Source organism: Gavia stellata, chromosome 6 (genome assembly GCF_030936135.1).
Source record: "Gavia stellata isolate bGavSte3 chromosome 6, bGavSte3.hap2, whole genome shotgun sequence".
NCBI classification, from domain to species: domain Eukaryota; kingdom Metazoa; phylum Chordata; class Aves; order Gaviiformes; family Gaviidae; genus Gavia; species Gavia stellata.
In genome coordinates, this window is record NC_082599.1 from 6,776,261 (window position 1) to 6,792,946 (window position 16,686).

The 16,686-nt window shown below is 42.7% G+C and overlaps 1 protein-coding gene across 1 annotated transcript in view; it reads left to right on the forward strand.

The window, feature by feature from the left end:
* The window catches only part of LOC104259483 (sodium channel protein type 5 subunit alpha), a 220,916-nt gene that overhangs the window by 152,328 nt on the left and 51,902 nt on the right, over positions 1–16,686 (forward strand). Inside the window, exon 18 of the mRNA XM_059819059.1 lies at positions 12,548–12,694. Within this exon, the coding sequence (XP_059675042.1) occupies positions 12,548–12,694 (147 nt within the window). The remainder of the gene's footprint in view (positions 1–12,547; positions 12,695–16,686) is intronic.

Below are 16,686 nucleotides of genomic sequence, written 5' to 3' on the forward strand. Positions count from 1 at the left end.
TAACCTTTGTATTAAGGGCAGCCCTGTGGGACTCTGGGGAATAAACTTCCCCACTCACTCCCAGAAGCTTTAATCTTGCAAGCCCCAACTCCATGGGGGTCCTTACCTTCTTCCCTCCAGGATGGCCACGATAACCGTGGCAGAGCTCGCAAAGGAAAAACAACATGAACAAGAGCAAAATTTACATGATTACACTGGAAGGGCACAATTACAGTGAAGTATCTTTTTGTGTGGAGGGCATCATACAGAAACGAAACAAGAACTACCAAGGGTACGCTAAAAATTCAAATCTATTCTATCTTTCCCCTAATTATAATCCATATTTTTACATATTTAAATATTTTAGCATGTACAAAGAGAATGTGTATATATATATACTTCTCAGGAGAAGACAACGACCCTGCTTCGCTTTCAAGTTGTTGGCTGACCTGGCATTTAGCAGCCCTTTGGCAACATTGCCAGAACCTGCCTTCCTCCTCATGCATGTAGATTTTGGTGCAATAGCGTGGGAGAAGAGGCAAAAGGAGATGCATAAACAGGGAGTATATGTATGCATGCCTCTCAGGCACATGGCTAGATAAATCTACACAATCCTTACACGTCCTTTACACTTTCTCTGTCAGTTGAAGATCCTGGACCATATTTTGTTCATTGTGCGCTCACAACAGTCCAGACCCTTCCGTCACGATGGAGAGGCTGATGGGAAGCTGGTCTCAAGCAGAACCACAAAGTTGTTGATCCCGAGGGGGTATTTTAGGGAGATGATCAGCTCAGCTTACAGCTCCTGTACCAATGCTGGGCTCTTCCCAGAAAGTCACAAAACTGCTCTGAAGTTAGCCGTTGTAGCTATGAGAAATGGGGCCCCCAGTGTTACACACAGCAGTTTGAAAATTCAGATGATGAGAAACCCTTCTGTGACTGCACATTTTCCTCTGAGTAAATTTCAGCTGCCATTTCTATTATCAAAGCCTACACTGGCAGCAGCCGTCTTCCTGAAAGCTACCAATCTGTGTCACTGTCATTGAGAGGGTTTTGAAGGAGTGAGACCACCTGACAGCTCCTAAATCTCCTTTGATTACTGAGATGCAAGTGAGATACTCCGCCAGCTCGGAGAGCCAGGAGACACATGTCTGTAGCCCACACACATGGTGAAAGGATCAGAAAGAAAAGCTGAACAATAAGAGTCAGCACAGGTGCAAAAAGCTGGCAGAATAGGAGTGAGGCTGAGAAAGGTCCACCTTGAACTTAATTAATTCATCCTTATTGTGCGATAGATGTATTGATGCCAGTCACTGCAACATTTTTCCTAAGGACTTTACCTAACCCCCTTCCTTGCTCTGCTCGTAGTGCTGGGGAAGTCTCTCCTTGACAGTCCACAAGATCTCTTCATGATTTTATGAGAAGTTTAACCTTATAATGAGAACAAGAATAATCACAACAAAAATATCATCCACCCGGTCATACTTCGGACACAGTGTCCAAATAACCTGTCTTCCAAAAACTGTCTTCCATTTTTCCCCTGTCTTTGAGATGTATAGTTTAAATATGGGTTGTCCTAGCAGGAAAACAGCTCCCAAAGGTCAGCAGCAACCACAGCAACATGCAGGTTGCGTCTTCTCAAGGTTCCTTTGGGTTCTCTTCTGGGCTTCCTAAATGATTAAAATGTGGAAATTATTTTCTTGAACCTCCATAAAGTGTCTTGTAATTGCTTATAAAGACCATCTTTTTATATGTGACATCAACTTTCAGTCTCCTGAAGGAGTAAGAAGCAGATTATGGGGACAGTAAGGTGATGAAACAATTCAGTGTGCACAGTCTAGTCCACCTGACACAGAGGATCCTACCAGAACTTGCCTGCAAGTTAATTACACTGAAAGCTTCATACATCAGAGGGATTCGTATCGTTTACATTAGACATGTTAGTCCAAAGCTTAAATCTTCAAAATTCCTACTCTAGTATTTCTTAACCTTCAAGGTGCCCACAGCTGTAGCCCAGGAAGGTGTGTGCCTTTTTCAGTGACATCACTTTGTGGTTTAGAGGAATCCTGCGATAGACTAAAAGGAGGTTCCAGATGAGTAATGCTGAGTGTCCTGAATCAGTCCCCAAAGTACGGTGTCCTGCACTTACACCATTGCACTCTGTCTTGTTGCTGTTACCCCATGCCTCAACAACATCCATGTCTTTCTGCATGGTATCTGGATCCTTTTCTGCATTGATGAGTTCCTACAGTGGCAAAATTCATTAGTACAACCTCAGAAAATGGCTTTACCCTTTCCTTGTTTTTTCAGTCAGCCCAACAAGGCTGTTATTGCTTTCTCCCCCTTCTTAAATTTGATTACTTCATGCCCTGCCTTACTCAAATTACTGCCCTTGACTTGATCTGTCTATAGCATGCCACTGAGAAGAAAATCCATGCTACGGTGGCTAGTGGCTCTTGGCCACATCTCACATTTGCCCCCTCTGCAGTGACAGAGCACGGCACGGATGCTTCTTTCTGCAGAGATAACACCTTTGTATTTTCACATGCAGCGCAGTGCCGAGCCAGCAGCACTTGCCTGCTTGTCTTCAGAAAATGCCATTATTGATTTGTTCCAACGGAGTGGCTAATTGGGTCATATGGAAAGTGCCGGCTGCCTGCTGCCGGGACGGAGCACTTTTCAGCTTCTTACCCCTTCCTCGACACCAGGCACGCATGCCACGGGAGCGCTGCCTTTCCATGCATGGCGGCCAGGTCCCAGCTCCCACCGCAGCCAATTTGTGCCATCCTGAGACTGCAAAGCCGGTGGAGGTCTGGCCCATCCTCTTGCCCGAGGCTTACCCCTGGCCGTGGAAATCCTTAAATAGCAGAGAGCTGTTGCTGTGCCTGCTAGGGCTCACCTTCCCATGACCTGGCAGGGAATATTGCCTGCAGGAAGGGGACAGTGCCTTTCATTGCCTCTCAGGGTTTCCCATTTTCCCACCTGCACAGCTGCACTTCTCAGTGTGTTTCTCCCAGACCCCTCCAAGGCAGAGCAGCACCTCCGCTGTGATTTTCAAGAGGTTTGGGTCTGGGTCTGCACAGAGGACCCGAGGGGTGTACATTGCCTGGATTTTGCACTCAGGGCAAGTATTCATTGCTTCAGAGCACACCTTGCTTTCTCAGTCAGATTCACATTTTTTTCTCAATCGGCAGTTCCCTCCTCGTGTATACCCTTGTCTGGGCTCTACCAAACCAGTTTTCCAGACTTTAAATGAGTAACTGCCTCGTACACGTCAATGACAGAGCTGGCTGCCACCACAGTCTCTATTCAACAGTACAGTTTCTATATTGCTCTGAACTGGATCAACCCCCCCAAGCTTTTATTCTCTTCCTCTCCACATTTATTTCAGAATTAGTGACTCATTTTATTTCATTTGACAAGGTGAAACTATTTCTGACAGTGGTTTTTTGCATGTTTCTACCAGTAAGAGAGTCATAATCTTGGGATCAGAGAGGACCATTAGGATCATCATGGTTTAGCTTTCTCATAACACTGAGTCAAAGACTTCAACCACTAATTTCTGCACAGAGCCTGTAAGATTATTTTAGTTATGATACATCATTTGTAAGACAGAGCAAAGTGTGAAATGTCTCAGGTAACAGAGAGTTCACCATCTGCATCTGGACCCACATCTGTTTCCTTTGTATACAATGGAAATTTTACTGTACAATTTCTGTGCATTACAGACCTGCTCCTAAACCTGAAGTGATTGTGTAAAAGTCAATAGAATTATTCCAGGTTGACATAAGTGTAGCTGAAATTATTGAAAATTGCTATAAAAATGCCAGTGCTTAAAGATTTGATATAAACTTGTGTGTGACGATGTCTTGTGCTCCTAATAATTCTAACGTCTATAAATCAGAGATAGCATGAAGTCATGTGTTTATTTGACAGGGTACATTAATTTCAGCCTTTTACTGCAGGAAATATGCTTTATTGTCAGGAACCGTAATGCCCTTTCAAACAGTATTTATATTCCGTCTGTTTTCAGTTCCAGTCTGGGGGACACATTCTGTTTTAGTGGAACTGGATAAAATAGCTTTGAAGTCAGTTGATGATTCCCCAGTTCTTACTCGCCGGAGAGTGAGCCCACGTGTATACATGTGTGCAGCACACAATAAATCTTACAGCATTCTTCTTGTCAGCTTTATTTGGGCAAATATTTTTCTGATCATTAAGTAAGACAGCAGACCTTTTCCGTTATTATTATGTACAGAGTTTGCTTGGATTTCTCCCTTCTGTGTGTTTTGCTTTGCATTTCTTGAAATCTGCATAGATTTGCTAACTATTTTTAGCAATAAAATAGAGTATTTCTATATTTATTGTCTTTGGAAGAATAGCAGCAAGGCTGTTAGAAAAAGGACTGTAAATCACAGTAGCAGATTTAAAGCACCTGTGTCTGCATCTTTGCTTTTATATATAGAAAGACATTTGTGTTTATTTTGTTTCAGTACGATGGGGCAGAAGGAGAAGACTCCGTGTCAGATCTGTGCTGACGTGATTAGAGCAGTCACACTGCGAACAAAGGTTTTAGGGTGCTTATTCAGTGCGCGGTGGCAGGGAAATATATTTGTCGGCAGCATAATGCCTAAGGTGCAGGAAACACAGGGAGCTGATGGAGGAGAGAAAGAGGGGGGAGAAAAAAAAAAAGCCTGGCATTGAAAGAACCGATATCAGGCGTAGCGGACTTGACAACATGCATTTGGACAAGTGCCCAGACCGTGGACTACGCGTCAGTCACAGCCTACTGGGTGCCATTTCCCAGTATCCGTATCCCTCCCTGGAGCAAAATGCTGCCCAGAAATGAGCATTTCTCACCGTTTCTCCCTTTGGTAAAGAAAATGCCGACATTTAACATTTTGGACAAAATGAACAGCAGTTAGTTCCCCAACAGCTCCTGTGCCAAGTGAGACAGTGCGTGCGTGCGTGCGTGTGTCGGGGGGTTGAAATTACTCCCATTAATTATGGTACAAAATAACAAAATTTAAAATAATGGTTATCTTGTTGCTATTGCCTGTAATAATATGAGGCTTCCTTAATGATCAAAATATTAATGCCGTATTTGGGTGAAAGGTTCGGGGTTATTTCAGGCACTCCCACTCACTGCACTTCGAGGCAAACTTCCAAAATTTGAACTTCCATCAGAGGAGCCCGTAAGTTTGAGTTCTTCATATTATACTGTGGAGGGATCCCAATTACCAAAAGAAACATAAAGTAGATTGTGATTAAACTTCAAAATGCAATTTAGCAGAAGGTATTAGCTTGAACTCTGAACAATGAACACTTATGAAACACTTTCACTGCCTATTTAAGCCTATTGAATTGATAACAGGCTAAATTAACTTTGGCAGTCCATCTTTTTGCCAAGTTCTCCCGCTTAGACTAATTTTAAGAGTCAACCCTTGGAATAATGAAGCTATGTTTTATTATGGGCAGTGTGTTGCCCAGTGTGGGAAAAGATCTTAGGCCAGCAAGGCAGAAGCCGTTAGAAAAAACGTGCCTTGCTCCTCCGCGGCCAGAGTTCAGACGCTTAAAATGTTCTGGATGAATCCGAGAAGGAGCACTGCTAAACTGATGTTTCCCTCCTTGAGGGACAACATTTGGCAAAGCAGCCAGCACTTTCGCAGAGACCAGCAGTTAGTGGCTGTGACGATGTTTGTCTGGCGAGGTTTTAGTTCACCTTTATTCAAAGTGAAAGAAAATACCAGGGCAGGCTGGTTCCAGGGGAGGTTTTTGCTGTTAACAGCCTCTGCTGAGCAGCTGCCGTTTCTGGCCAGCCTTAGCCTTCACCATTCTGAAATTTAAGGACCAGATTCTGGTATTTTTATCCAGCTAAGTACTCACAGGTGCATTATTTTTTTAGAATAAGTACTGGACTTTGCTTCCAAATACCCTACAACTTCCAGGGGGGGAAAAAAATGTGTTTCTGAGGTCCACCAGGAGGACAAATTCTGTGTTTAGCTACAAAGGTGTAAGTTCAAACTGCAGTGGCATTAACTCTGACAGATGACAGCTCAGTTGGAAACTCCCTTGATACCTGTGAACACCCAAGTAGAGGGGCATAATTTCGTCTACTGGTACATTCACCAGGAGCTGGGCAACAGGCCTGTGCTGTTTCTGAACTCAGGGACTGTTGTGTTTAACCTGTTTTGCCCACATTGCCCTTCTGCATGCGTGTGTTAGTGATTTGGGTTTTAATAAATGGGGTCCCTAAAAAGCCTGGGTCATCGAGAAAAAGAAAAAAGATCCAGATGGATTCATATGGCCAATACGAGCAGCACCTTCTAACTCTGATGTTTGACTGCTTCCTTTGCACCGGATTGTTTCTGGCTTTTGCAAAGATGAATGGCAAGAGAAAAGACTGGGAGGAGTAGGTAAGGGCTGAAAAACTGAACAAAAATCAGTCTCCTAAGCTAGCCTGATGTCTGGTTGTTTCTGCTGAAGTGGAATGATGGACCAGGTGGCATAGGATGGAGAGTGGGGATGACCAGTCTCAGATAATCAGGTTTAGACTTTCTCTTTCCAATTTTCATACTCTCTCTGAGGAATTTGCCGGTCTTAAATTATGTACATGTGTTACAACCTTAAGGTAGGACTTCACATGCTTTACATCTGGACAGGCTGGATCGATGGGCTGAGGCCAACCGGATGAAGTTCAATAAGGCCAAGTGCCGGGTTCTACACTTCGGCCACAACAACCCCAGGCAACGCTACAGGCTTGGGGATGAGTGGCTGGAAAGTTCCCCTGCAGAAAAGGACCTGGGGGTGTTGGTCGACACCCGGCTGAATATGAGCCAGCAGTGTGCCCAGGTGGCCAAGAAGGCCAACGGCATCCTGGCCTGTATCAGAAACAGTGTGGCCAGCAGGAGTAGGGAGGTGATCGTGCCCCTGTACTCAGCGCTGGTGAGGCCGTACCTCGAATCCTGTGTTCAGTTTTGGGCCCCTCACTACAAGAAGGACATTGTGGAGTGTGTCCAGAGAAGGGCGATGAAGCTGGTGAGGGGTCTGGAGCACAAGTCTGATGAGGAGCGGCTGAGGGAGCTGGGGTTGTTTAGCCTGGAGAAGAGGAGGCTGAGGGGAGACCTTATCGCTCTCTACAACTACCTGAAAGGGGGTTGCAGAGAGGTGGGTGTTGGTCTCTTCTCCCAAGTGACTAGTGACAGGACTAGAGGAAATGGCCTCAAGTTGCGCCAGGGGAGGTTCAGGCTAGATATTAGGAAAAAGTTCTTTGCTGAGAGAGTAGTGAAACATTGGAATAGGCTGCCCAGGGAGGTGGTAGAGTCACCCTCCCTGGAGATATTCAAGGAACGTGTGGATGTGGCATTGTGGGATGTAGCTTGATGGGCATGGAGCTGTGTGGTGTTGGGTGGGTTGGTTTTTGGTGTGTTGTGGTTTGTTGTTGTTGTGTGGTGTGGTTTTTGGTTTTTTTTTTTTTTTTTTGGTTGGACTTGATGATCTTACAGGTCTTTTCCAACCTTAGTGATTCTGTGATCAGTATTGCAAATGCTGTAGTCTGCTAATAAAATGCACTTGTAAAGGAATGTAGCATAGCACAAGTCCTCTCTGTGTCTTAGCTATAATCCTAGTACTGTGGTGTGGTATCGCTCCAGGTTTTCCTCTGATTTCTCATTAAACTGAGTAGTGGCAACTCTGCTTTACAGAAGCAATTCTTCAAAGCGGGTTAGAGAGATTCTTAAATGTGCACACTTAAAATTGACAGCTGCACACCAACCCTCTTTTATTCCTAGCAGAATAAGTGATATTAATCTTCCCCTTCTCGTATTAAGGAAGCAAGGGGATTTTCCTGATGTATTTGGTGATTTTTCTTCTCATGCTTAACGTGCAGAAAAATAAATCCACTGATTTTATTGGTGCTACAAAGATTTACACTTATTTGTGAAAGAGGAGAACCAAGATCATAGAAGATCTGTTCTGGTAATGAGAACCCAAGGTTCATTTGCCCGGTTTGTGGTTATTTATTTCTCTCCCATTTTAGCTCAGATTTTTCAAGGCGTTTCAGAAAGACTGAATTCAGCATATCCGAGAGCTGTCAGCTCGACAGCTCTGCAGACTGTGGTCTCCTGTTTACTTTACACACGAAACAGGTGCCACCGAGGCAGTAATGCAGGCTCGCCGTATTTCAGCAGCATTGCAATCTGCTTGCTTCTCCACTTATGTAGAGGTATATAAACAGTTCAGTTTTCACGATCATTTACTTCTTGGCTTCTTCACAGAGGAAGGGTGCCAGTTACTAGACGCAAACTGTTGCTGAGAAAGGATGCCAGTTGCTACCAGGCATGGTAATTTTATGAAATCCATAGCTGTCTGCAAGGAGGAACACAAACATCAACAATTACTTTACAGAATAAACAGTCCTCTCGTAACTATGTGTGTCACACCGCTGAACTGGGTTTACTATACATGAAAAGCTCCTCAGGCTTCTATTGTGGTATCCAAAACCTGGCTATAGGAAGCTTTGCAGGTTAAAATATGTTGTCATCTATTAGGGGACTAATTGCTGCTCTATTTAGCTGCATTTCTGGGCGAGGCTAAATTTCATAGTGTCAGTCAACTTTGAATGGCTGAAGCAGAGATATTTCTGTTGCCAGCATCCTTGGCTGCTCTGACGGGCAGTGTCCCGTGGTAAAGCAGGGTCCCACCTGTATGGCCAAGTGTGTGCAGACCTGTGTATGGGGGGACCAGGACAAGCCTCCACCGCTCTGAGTCTGCACCTGGAAATGTCCTGACCAGCTCATTCCTGGAAAGTGCCCGCAGACCTGGACATCTATGAAATCCTATTAGTGTCTCAAAATTGGTCTTCAAAGAGACATAAGGACGCATGAGCCTGGTGGGGAGTAGAGAAGATACTTGAAGCTTCCCATTGCACTGTGGACTGAGTAAAGGGCAGTTTGCTCTGCCTCACCAGAGACAGGGGATACTCTGTCCACCTCATAAAATAACTTGAATCAACTTTACCCTACCACATCCTTCATCCTTGCCTGCTGGCTTTGCAGCGACAGTTGCAAGGGGGGAGGGCTCCAGAGCCAATTCCCATTTCTTGCCCCCCCACCTGCTTGGGAGAGGAAGCTCCCTGCTATCAAAGGCTTTGCACATCTTCTTTCCCATAACAGCTGTGGCCAGGGAATCAGGGAACAAATGTTTCAAGCCAGGATCAGGATCTAGGGAGTGAGTGAAGCATCAGGAGAACCCATTTGAGCTGGTCACCGTCTGAAAGGCAGGTCCTGGGATCCTCTTTCTAAATTTGTTTGCACAGGATGGAAAAAATAATATTTCCGTGGGGAAGGAATAAAGTCAATCCGTGCTGATGACAGGTATTTGTCTTGTTTTGCCAACAGCAAGTCCTCTTTCCAAAGGAGCGGCATTTGCACTAATCCCTATTTGAGCCTGAAACAATTAGCTGATCTCTGCTTTTCAGAGGCAGAACACAGTGTGGAGCCTTTGTATTTATTTGTGTCAGCAAACAAGTATGTGGGTCCGTGCACAAACACACTTGAGATGTCACCCAGATTATGCTCTATTTTCAATCTGGTTGCTGTTTTTCTGGTGCTACAACTGACCTGCAGCATGCAAGGGGACAACATTGGGTCCATCCTCCTCCATGTGCTAGTTACTTGTACGGTGTTGGCACATCACCCCTTTTTAGGGCCCCGATCAGAGCAGAGGTTAGCAAACCTTTAGTTTATCTTCTAAAGGAACTGAGGTCTGTCCTGGGCTCCCAACCCTCCTTTTGCATGCACAAAGTTTTTGTATTGCTGAATGGTTTTCCTTTATAAATTATGAAAACAACTGAATCAATAAATATTAACATAATGTGTATTGCCTTGGCAACATGGCACTTGATACAAAAATTAAAAACAAATTATGTAAACCACCCACGGTGGGGAGCTTTACAGGAGATAAACCTGTTGCTGCCAGAAGAACGAATCATCTGGAATCAGAACAAAAGCAAACAGTCCGAAGTTAAACATCATAAACAAAAGGCACCTTTCCCCAGGCAGGTCTGTGCTGATCCTCAGGTGCTGCGTGCTGGAAATGAGACTGTTGCATCCCATGAGAGTGGCTTACCAGGGCTGGCGTCAGTTGCTTGCAGAAACTCAGCTGATTCCCTAATGTTCCTTTTGGGATCAGTCTATACAACCAGATACTTTTGAAGAGTCTATTTCTCTTAGAGATTTTCTCCCACCTCATAAATTTGCAGGACAAGTCTGAAAACACGTGGTGATGAACCAAATCGTTGTCCGAGCATGTGTGCATGCTGTCCCCATTGGATAATTTGCCAGGATATATTTCATCAGTTTTATTTAATGTTAACTCATCGGATACTTGGTACAAGTGTGATTTCTGGGAAGTAGCTGGGTCCACGTTTCCTGGAGTTTAGTCTCTAGGAAAGTGTTGCTAATCCTTGGTACCACACAGAAGGGTTAGTAAATAGAGAATTGGTGTAAGTTTGGCATTTGACTCTAGCTTAGTGCATTAATTTGCTTAACAGCTTGAGTATTCGTCAGATCAACTGAGTTACAGTCTGTTCTCATACACTGCATAGTTTCTAATGAGTCTGAGTGCACAACCTTTCTGCGTAAATGAACTTGAGATGTCACCTCAGATTGCATTGCACTTTTAACATGAAACAATTGTTTCTGTTGTTTTAGTGCTATAACCAATATCATGCCATTAAGATTACTTGGTACTAAGTTGTATGCACATTGCATTAAAAAAACCCCTTTTTATGGATGAGCACTTTACTTGTGCATACAGTGCCTTCCACTTTAGCTTCTCCCCTGAATATTACAGTATTTCCAAAGATGCGCCTTAAGGAGTGTTACGTTTTGACAGGGACGGAACTGTAACTCGATGATTATGGAGCAGTCTCCGGCCTGTGAAGACCAGTGCTAAACTGTGCCTAGAAATTGTATGTAATACATTCTTATGCAGAGGGTACAGGCTTGGGCATGCATAATTTAATTTATTAAAGTTAGAATGTATTTTAGACCACAAGCCCTCTGAAGCAGGAAACAAGTAATTTGATTTTAAATTAATTTGCTAGAAACACAGAACGACATTTGAAAGGACTGGTACAAACCTGACAGTCCAAAAGTATTTATACGGAGAGCAATTTGCTTAACCAACTGCTTCCTTTGTGTCATCTGTTCTTTCAGATAGTTATATTTGGAATAAAGTGTTTTTCTGCTCCTGGTACCTCTTGAGGGACTTCCTGTGGTGATGTGGCTTTAGAACTGAGGCAGGTAGGCTGCTGCTCCCTGGGGAAGGGAAACTCGTTCAATACATGAATAATGTGGAATGTCAGTCAAGCCAAGGGGAAAAAAAAGGTGGACAAGTGAAAGATAAATAGCTTTAAATAATTACTGTTGAAATCCTGTTATGCTTGTAATTTTTTTCTCAGCATGGAAGTCCTTCTGTAAGCAATTCAGCACAACCCTTTGAAACCGGCTAGAGTTTTATTAATATTTTAGTAGCAGCATTAGTAATAGCATGAACGATGGTAGTGCTGTGATGAGCTATGGAGTTTTCAGAGAAATCCCTGTCTTAGGTGAATCAATAAAGCCACACTGATTTACACCAGCAGAGAACCTGGGCCTGCAGATGTAGCCACCAACCCTCCAAACATACTCTCCTCTGCCACTAGTCCTGGGAGTACTTCTAGAGAGCTCGTCAGCAATAATCATCACCCCAGAAAGACGGGGCTGGATTTAATGCCACTGTTCATACTAGCAAGCACTGGGTCTAGGCAGACGTGTTTGCAGAAAAAAAAATTGTTGCTCTGATTCCAGAGTCGCTCCCTTTTTAGTGAAGTACTTAAGGATGTGCTCTCCTGTCGACCTGTAGTTAAGTCCCATTGGCATCAGTGGGTGCAAAGGAGTCTTAAGTGTTTTGCTGAATACATTTGCCGCATACATTTACGTGTTTACCTGCAGTTTTTCCACATCTACTTGTAGATACCTTTTATCTCTTCCTGTCAACTTTGTGTTTTCCTCCCCTTCAATGTGTGCCATCTTGTCTCCTCTGGGTGTGGTTTTTTCCACACTCTTTCAAGCAGACTCGTAGCACAGCGTTGGGTATTGCACTCATGCCTTTCTCCAGCTGTAACACTGAGTATCGCCGCGACTTCAGAGTACACCCCTCAGTTATTCGGTTGTACTGCAAGCACCTTTCTGTGCGCCTTGGGTCACTGGAAGAAACTTGCTGTCTCAAAACCAGACTAAAAATGGAGATTGCAAGGGTATTTCCTCCTGTCCCAGCAACAACAGCTCAAAAAAAGTTGGCCTATAAAAAAAAAAAAGCCAGATATCTTGACATATCCAGTTGCTAAATCTCTAAAGTAACATCATAATCTTGTGTTATCTTGTTCCTTGCCATTTTTCCTTAAAATGACATCCACTGACACGTATAGTCCAGGCTATTTTCTCTTCTAGCTGGGGAGTTCTCCTTAAGAAATAAGCATGTTATCAAAGAAAAAGAAAATAAACCCATCTAGGATTATTTCCAGCAGGAAAAACAGCTGCAGCTGAGGGGGCAGCGATGCCAAAGCCCAGGCGTCCGGAGTCAGAACTCTGAGATTTGTGAAGAGTTAAGTGAGTTGCACGTGGATAAGCAGTTGAAGGCTGAGCCACCACCTCCAGTAGGGCGAAAAGAGGTAACAGAAACAACTTTCCTACCTGATACTGCATGCAATTCATTGCACCAGCTCTGTAGTGCATGTCACCGATTTATGTGGGGTTTATGGCTTGTAAAAATACATGTTTGTCAAGTGGTAGGAAAGCAATAGTACGTAGTAGATATTACAGTCTTAGTAAAGAGGAGAGAGGATTTCACTGTCGGAAAGCTTGGAAAATGTGCATTATAAATTAGGATAGGATTCCAAGAAGCTTTGAAAAAACACAAAATCATCTATAATGTTACTGTCTTATTTTAGGAGCAAATATGTGTGTGTTTTCCCACTGAAAAGTAGCTCTAAGAATGGCATGTGCTGGCTTGGCAGATCTGTAACTTGAGTTCACTGTAGGGCATCTGCTATCTGTCACAGATTATTATTTCTTTTCCTGTTAGCACGTAGACCCAAGAAAGGTGCAACAACTTAAGTAGTTGACACGAAGATACTATCTAAATACTAAGCCTTGGTACCATTCAGCTGACGTTCGTTCGTCCAAGTGTAGCTCACTCATTGCTTCTCAATGTGTACCCATTGACATTTACTTTCAATTTGTAGGATTATGTTGCCCTTGTAAATAAGAATATCAAAAATACATGTCTTTGTACTGTACACTGAGTGACTCCAGGCTTTAAATTCCCTGTATCCTACTTGCTGATTTCTTGGGGTTTTTCCCCATTCAGATTTAGCACTTTATTGACATAACATTGCCGTTATTATTAGAGAGTGATGTGTTCCACTCTTTCAAATCAAGAACTGGAGGTTTTGGGTGATGTCCTGGGAGTTCAGGGAACTCCATAGCTCCTTGAGATTGGAATCAGTGGTGGTTTGGGGGGACTGAATTAATGAAAGGGAAAGGATGACATAGTATCAACATGCATCACACCTCCCTCAATTCTGCTGTAAAACTGCTCCCAGCAGGAGCAATCCCATGGAGAAATTTTGACAGGTGAACAGGAAACAGAGCCATCACAGAGCCAGAGCTCATCTTCCCCAGACCTGCTGATTCATATTGTCATATGGGGTGGAATTTACTGAACTAAGTGTAGGCATCTGCATCTGAACTTGTCATCTGAGGTCCCTTGATAGTCAATGAGGACCTGGAGCCAAGGTAGTTAGGTAAAAGTGTCTTATCTCTGACTGAAATCAACATTTAAATTAGGTCAGGTGAATCATCTTCTAAAAGTGCCTGTTTCTCTCCATTGACTATAAAGGGAGCCCAGGGTAAGTAACTAGATGAGTTGTACACTTAGGTGAGATAAATTCTACTCACAATAACCAGAAATCCTCTAGCCATGAAGCATTTCTGTAAAGAGCAATCCTCCTTGCCAGAATACTTCTTGGCATATTGAACTTCATCTTCAGAAAGAAAAGGTCCTGAACTCTAGAGGAAGGTGACTCGAATATTTGATAGCTCAGTCTCAGGAAAAAAATGTATGTATATTTACCAAAGAAAGCTAAAATTTTAAAATAATGAGATGAAGCATTATAACTAGGAGGAATTAGAAGACTGTTTCAGGAATTTTTCTCTCAGGGGATTAGGTATCCTTCATGTTTAAATGTTTTTCTGAGATAAATAAACCCTGTAATCCTAATATGGAGGCTGGAAAATTATGTCCTTTTTTAGTGCTATAACGAAATGTCATGATAAAACAGGAACATTCTAGCCTTGATATATTCAGCAACATCGTGATAAAGAAATAATCCCCATTTCCTCCCTCAACTTTCAAAGGGTCCTGGGACACAAATGTCACCTCTCTATAGTAGAGTATAATTGATTCTATTTGCGGCTGCTTAGAAAGAGGTGGAGGAGTATGGCAATAATCCAGGGATGACTTGAAATCAAACGGAAGTTCACATGAGGCTATGAATTCCAACATGAAAGAACAAAGCCCAAAGGATGCTATTTTTGAAGGCCAGATCTTGCGTGGACATTACATACTTGCAGTCCTCCTATTCAGAAGTAATCTGTGTCCCGGCACACAAGGACATGCTAATCATCTTTTTGATGAATGTCCCAAGAACTTGCGACTAGCCAAATAAAGCCAGCAACTGCAAGGAAGTAACAAGTTTGGTATGCCCAAGAGGCAGGGCTTTGAGTGATTCAGTCAATAACAGGAAGCACTGAATATGTTCCGAATAAAACACTGTTGATGTCAGTGAAGGATACATTATATGATTAAAAATTCATCTCATATAAATCATCAGAAAGACACTATAGAAATAAAATCATAATGTCACAAGTGGATAAGACCTCAGAGAACAAACTGGTTGATTTCTCTACCAAAACACTGCCCCATAAAATATTTTGTACAGCTTTGTGGAATATACCTTTAAATGTATCAGGCAACTTAGATTTCTTCATTTACCAAAGGGAACAATTCACTTGCTTAGAAAAAATCTCATGGCTGGGTATATTGGCTTAATAACCAGTCCTTTTTTTATTTAAAGTACCATTTCATTACTCTCTTTTATCAATTTTATCCATCATTCTCTTTTATGAATTAATATCACTTAAGTTAATAGGCTGTTGTTTGCTTCCTTTTGTCTTTGACTTACCCCTTTAAGTCACATGCTATTGTTCTTTCATTTCATTATGTCTTGTAAATGAGTATCGCTGTGCCCTCTTTCTGACTTTTTTTATCTCTTTCTTTGCAACTCCCTCAATTGTTCCTTTTTGGAGTTGTTTTGGCAAGAAGCACAATATTCCAAATACAACTTCCACAGAACCATAAAGAGAGGAAATAGTATCTCACTATCTAGACATGATGCTTTCCTATAGGTTTTCTGCATTGCTATATCCCACTGCAAAATCGTGTCTGATTTTTTAGTATTACTCCAGGTTTCCAAGATTTTCATTGAAATTTTCCTGGAACTCTCTCATTTGTACTGTTTTGAGTCAAGTTCCATTTTGCTGTATTCTCTCCATGTTTCACTTCTCTTCCTTTCTTCTTCCTCAGTTTCAGTACTCTCTCCAATTTAATGTTACCAGCTAACACTGGCATTATATCGGTCAGTACCTTTTCTATATCTTTAGTGAAGATAATGCTGACTCTAATCCCTGCAGATCTCCTTCTCTGAAGGAGGACTATTTGGGTCCTTAGGATGGCTTTTCTCCATGCAGCAATGGGTGAATCCAAGCCAATTACAATTTAATTTAAAAGTAGACTTTTCTATAATAGACATCCAGATATTTTCTTAAGGTTTATATATCATATGTCAATTTGATAGATTAAGCTGCGATCTTCAGAGGTAAGGGAGAGAGGAAGGGAGATAAGAGAGTTAAGCCTTGAGCAAACATCAACTTTCACTGAGACTTCAGCATCTTGCTGCTAAAGGCTTTTTGAAAAACCCGTTTAGATCAATTTGCCACTATCACAGACACAAGCGGTGGGTGTGGGAGCCCTGTCTGGCTACTTAAAACAGTGACTCCACCCAGAAACACGTTAAAAACTACCCTCTGCAGCATGAATTTAGGCACTAGTGGGATGTGTCCCAAAGGGGCTTCTGATGGATGCTGTTGTCTCTGCCTGGTACACCTCCTCCACTCACTTATTCCAAGAAAGAAAGAGGAGATTCTGTATTTGTTCTTTTTGCCTTCTTTCGGCCTCTTTGCACCCCGTTTTTGCACAGTACCCTTAGCATACAGAACCACCTCACTGCCTTTACGTCTCTATGACATTTTACTCTGAGAAAGCACTCTCCTTTTCTCCTCTGAGTCTTTATTTAATTTACTTTAATCACAGACTACAGCAAGTGTTTAGTGATCTATGATTCCCATGATTATTCCCTTTTCCTCTTCTCTAAGCTCAGTATTGTGTTTACTTATTGCTACGCTGTTTCCAGTTTTCCATGAGCATTCACTAATGATTGCTAATGGTGTGTTAACTCCCTGTATCGGATCCCTTTATGCCCTACAATGTGCCTTGTCTGGATCTGCTGATTTGCATATGTTTCAGGCGTTCTAGATATTTCTC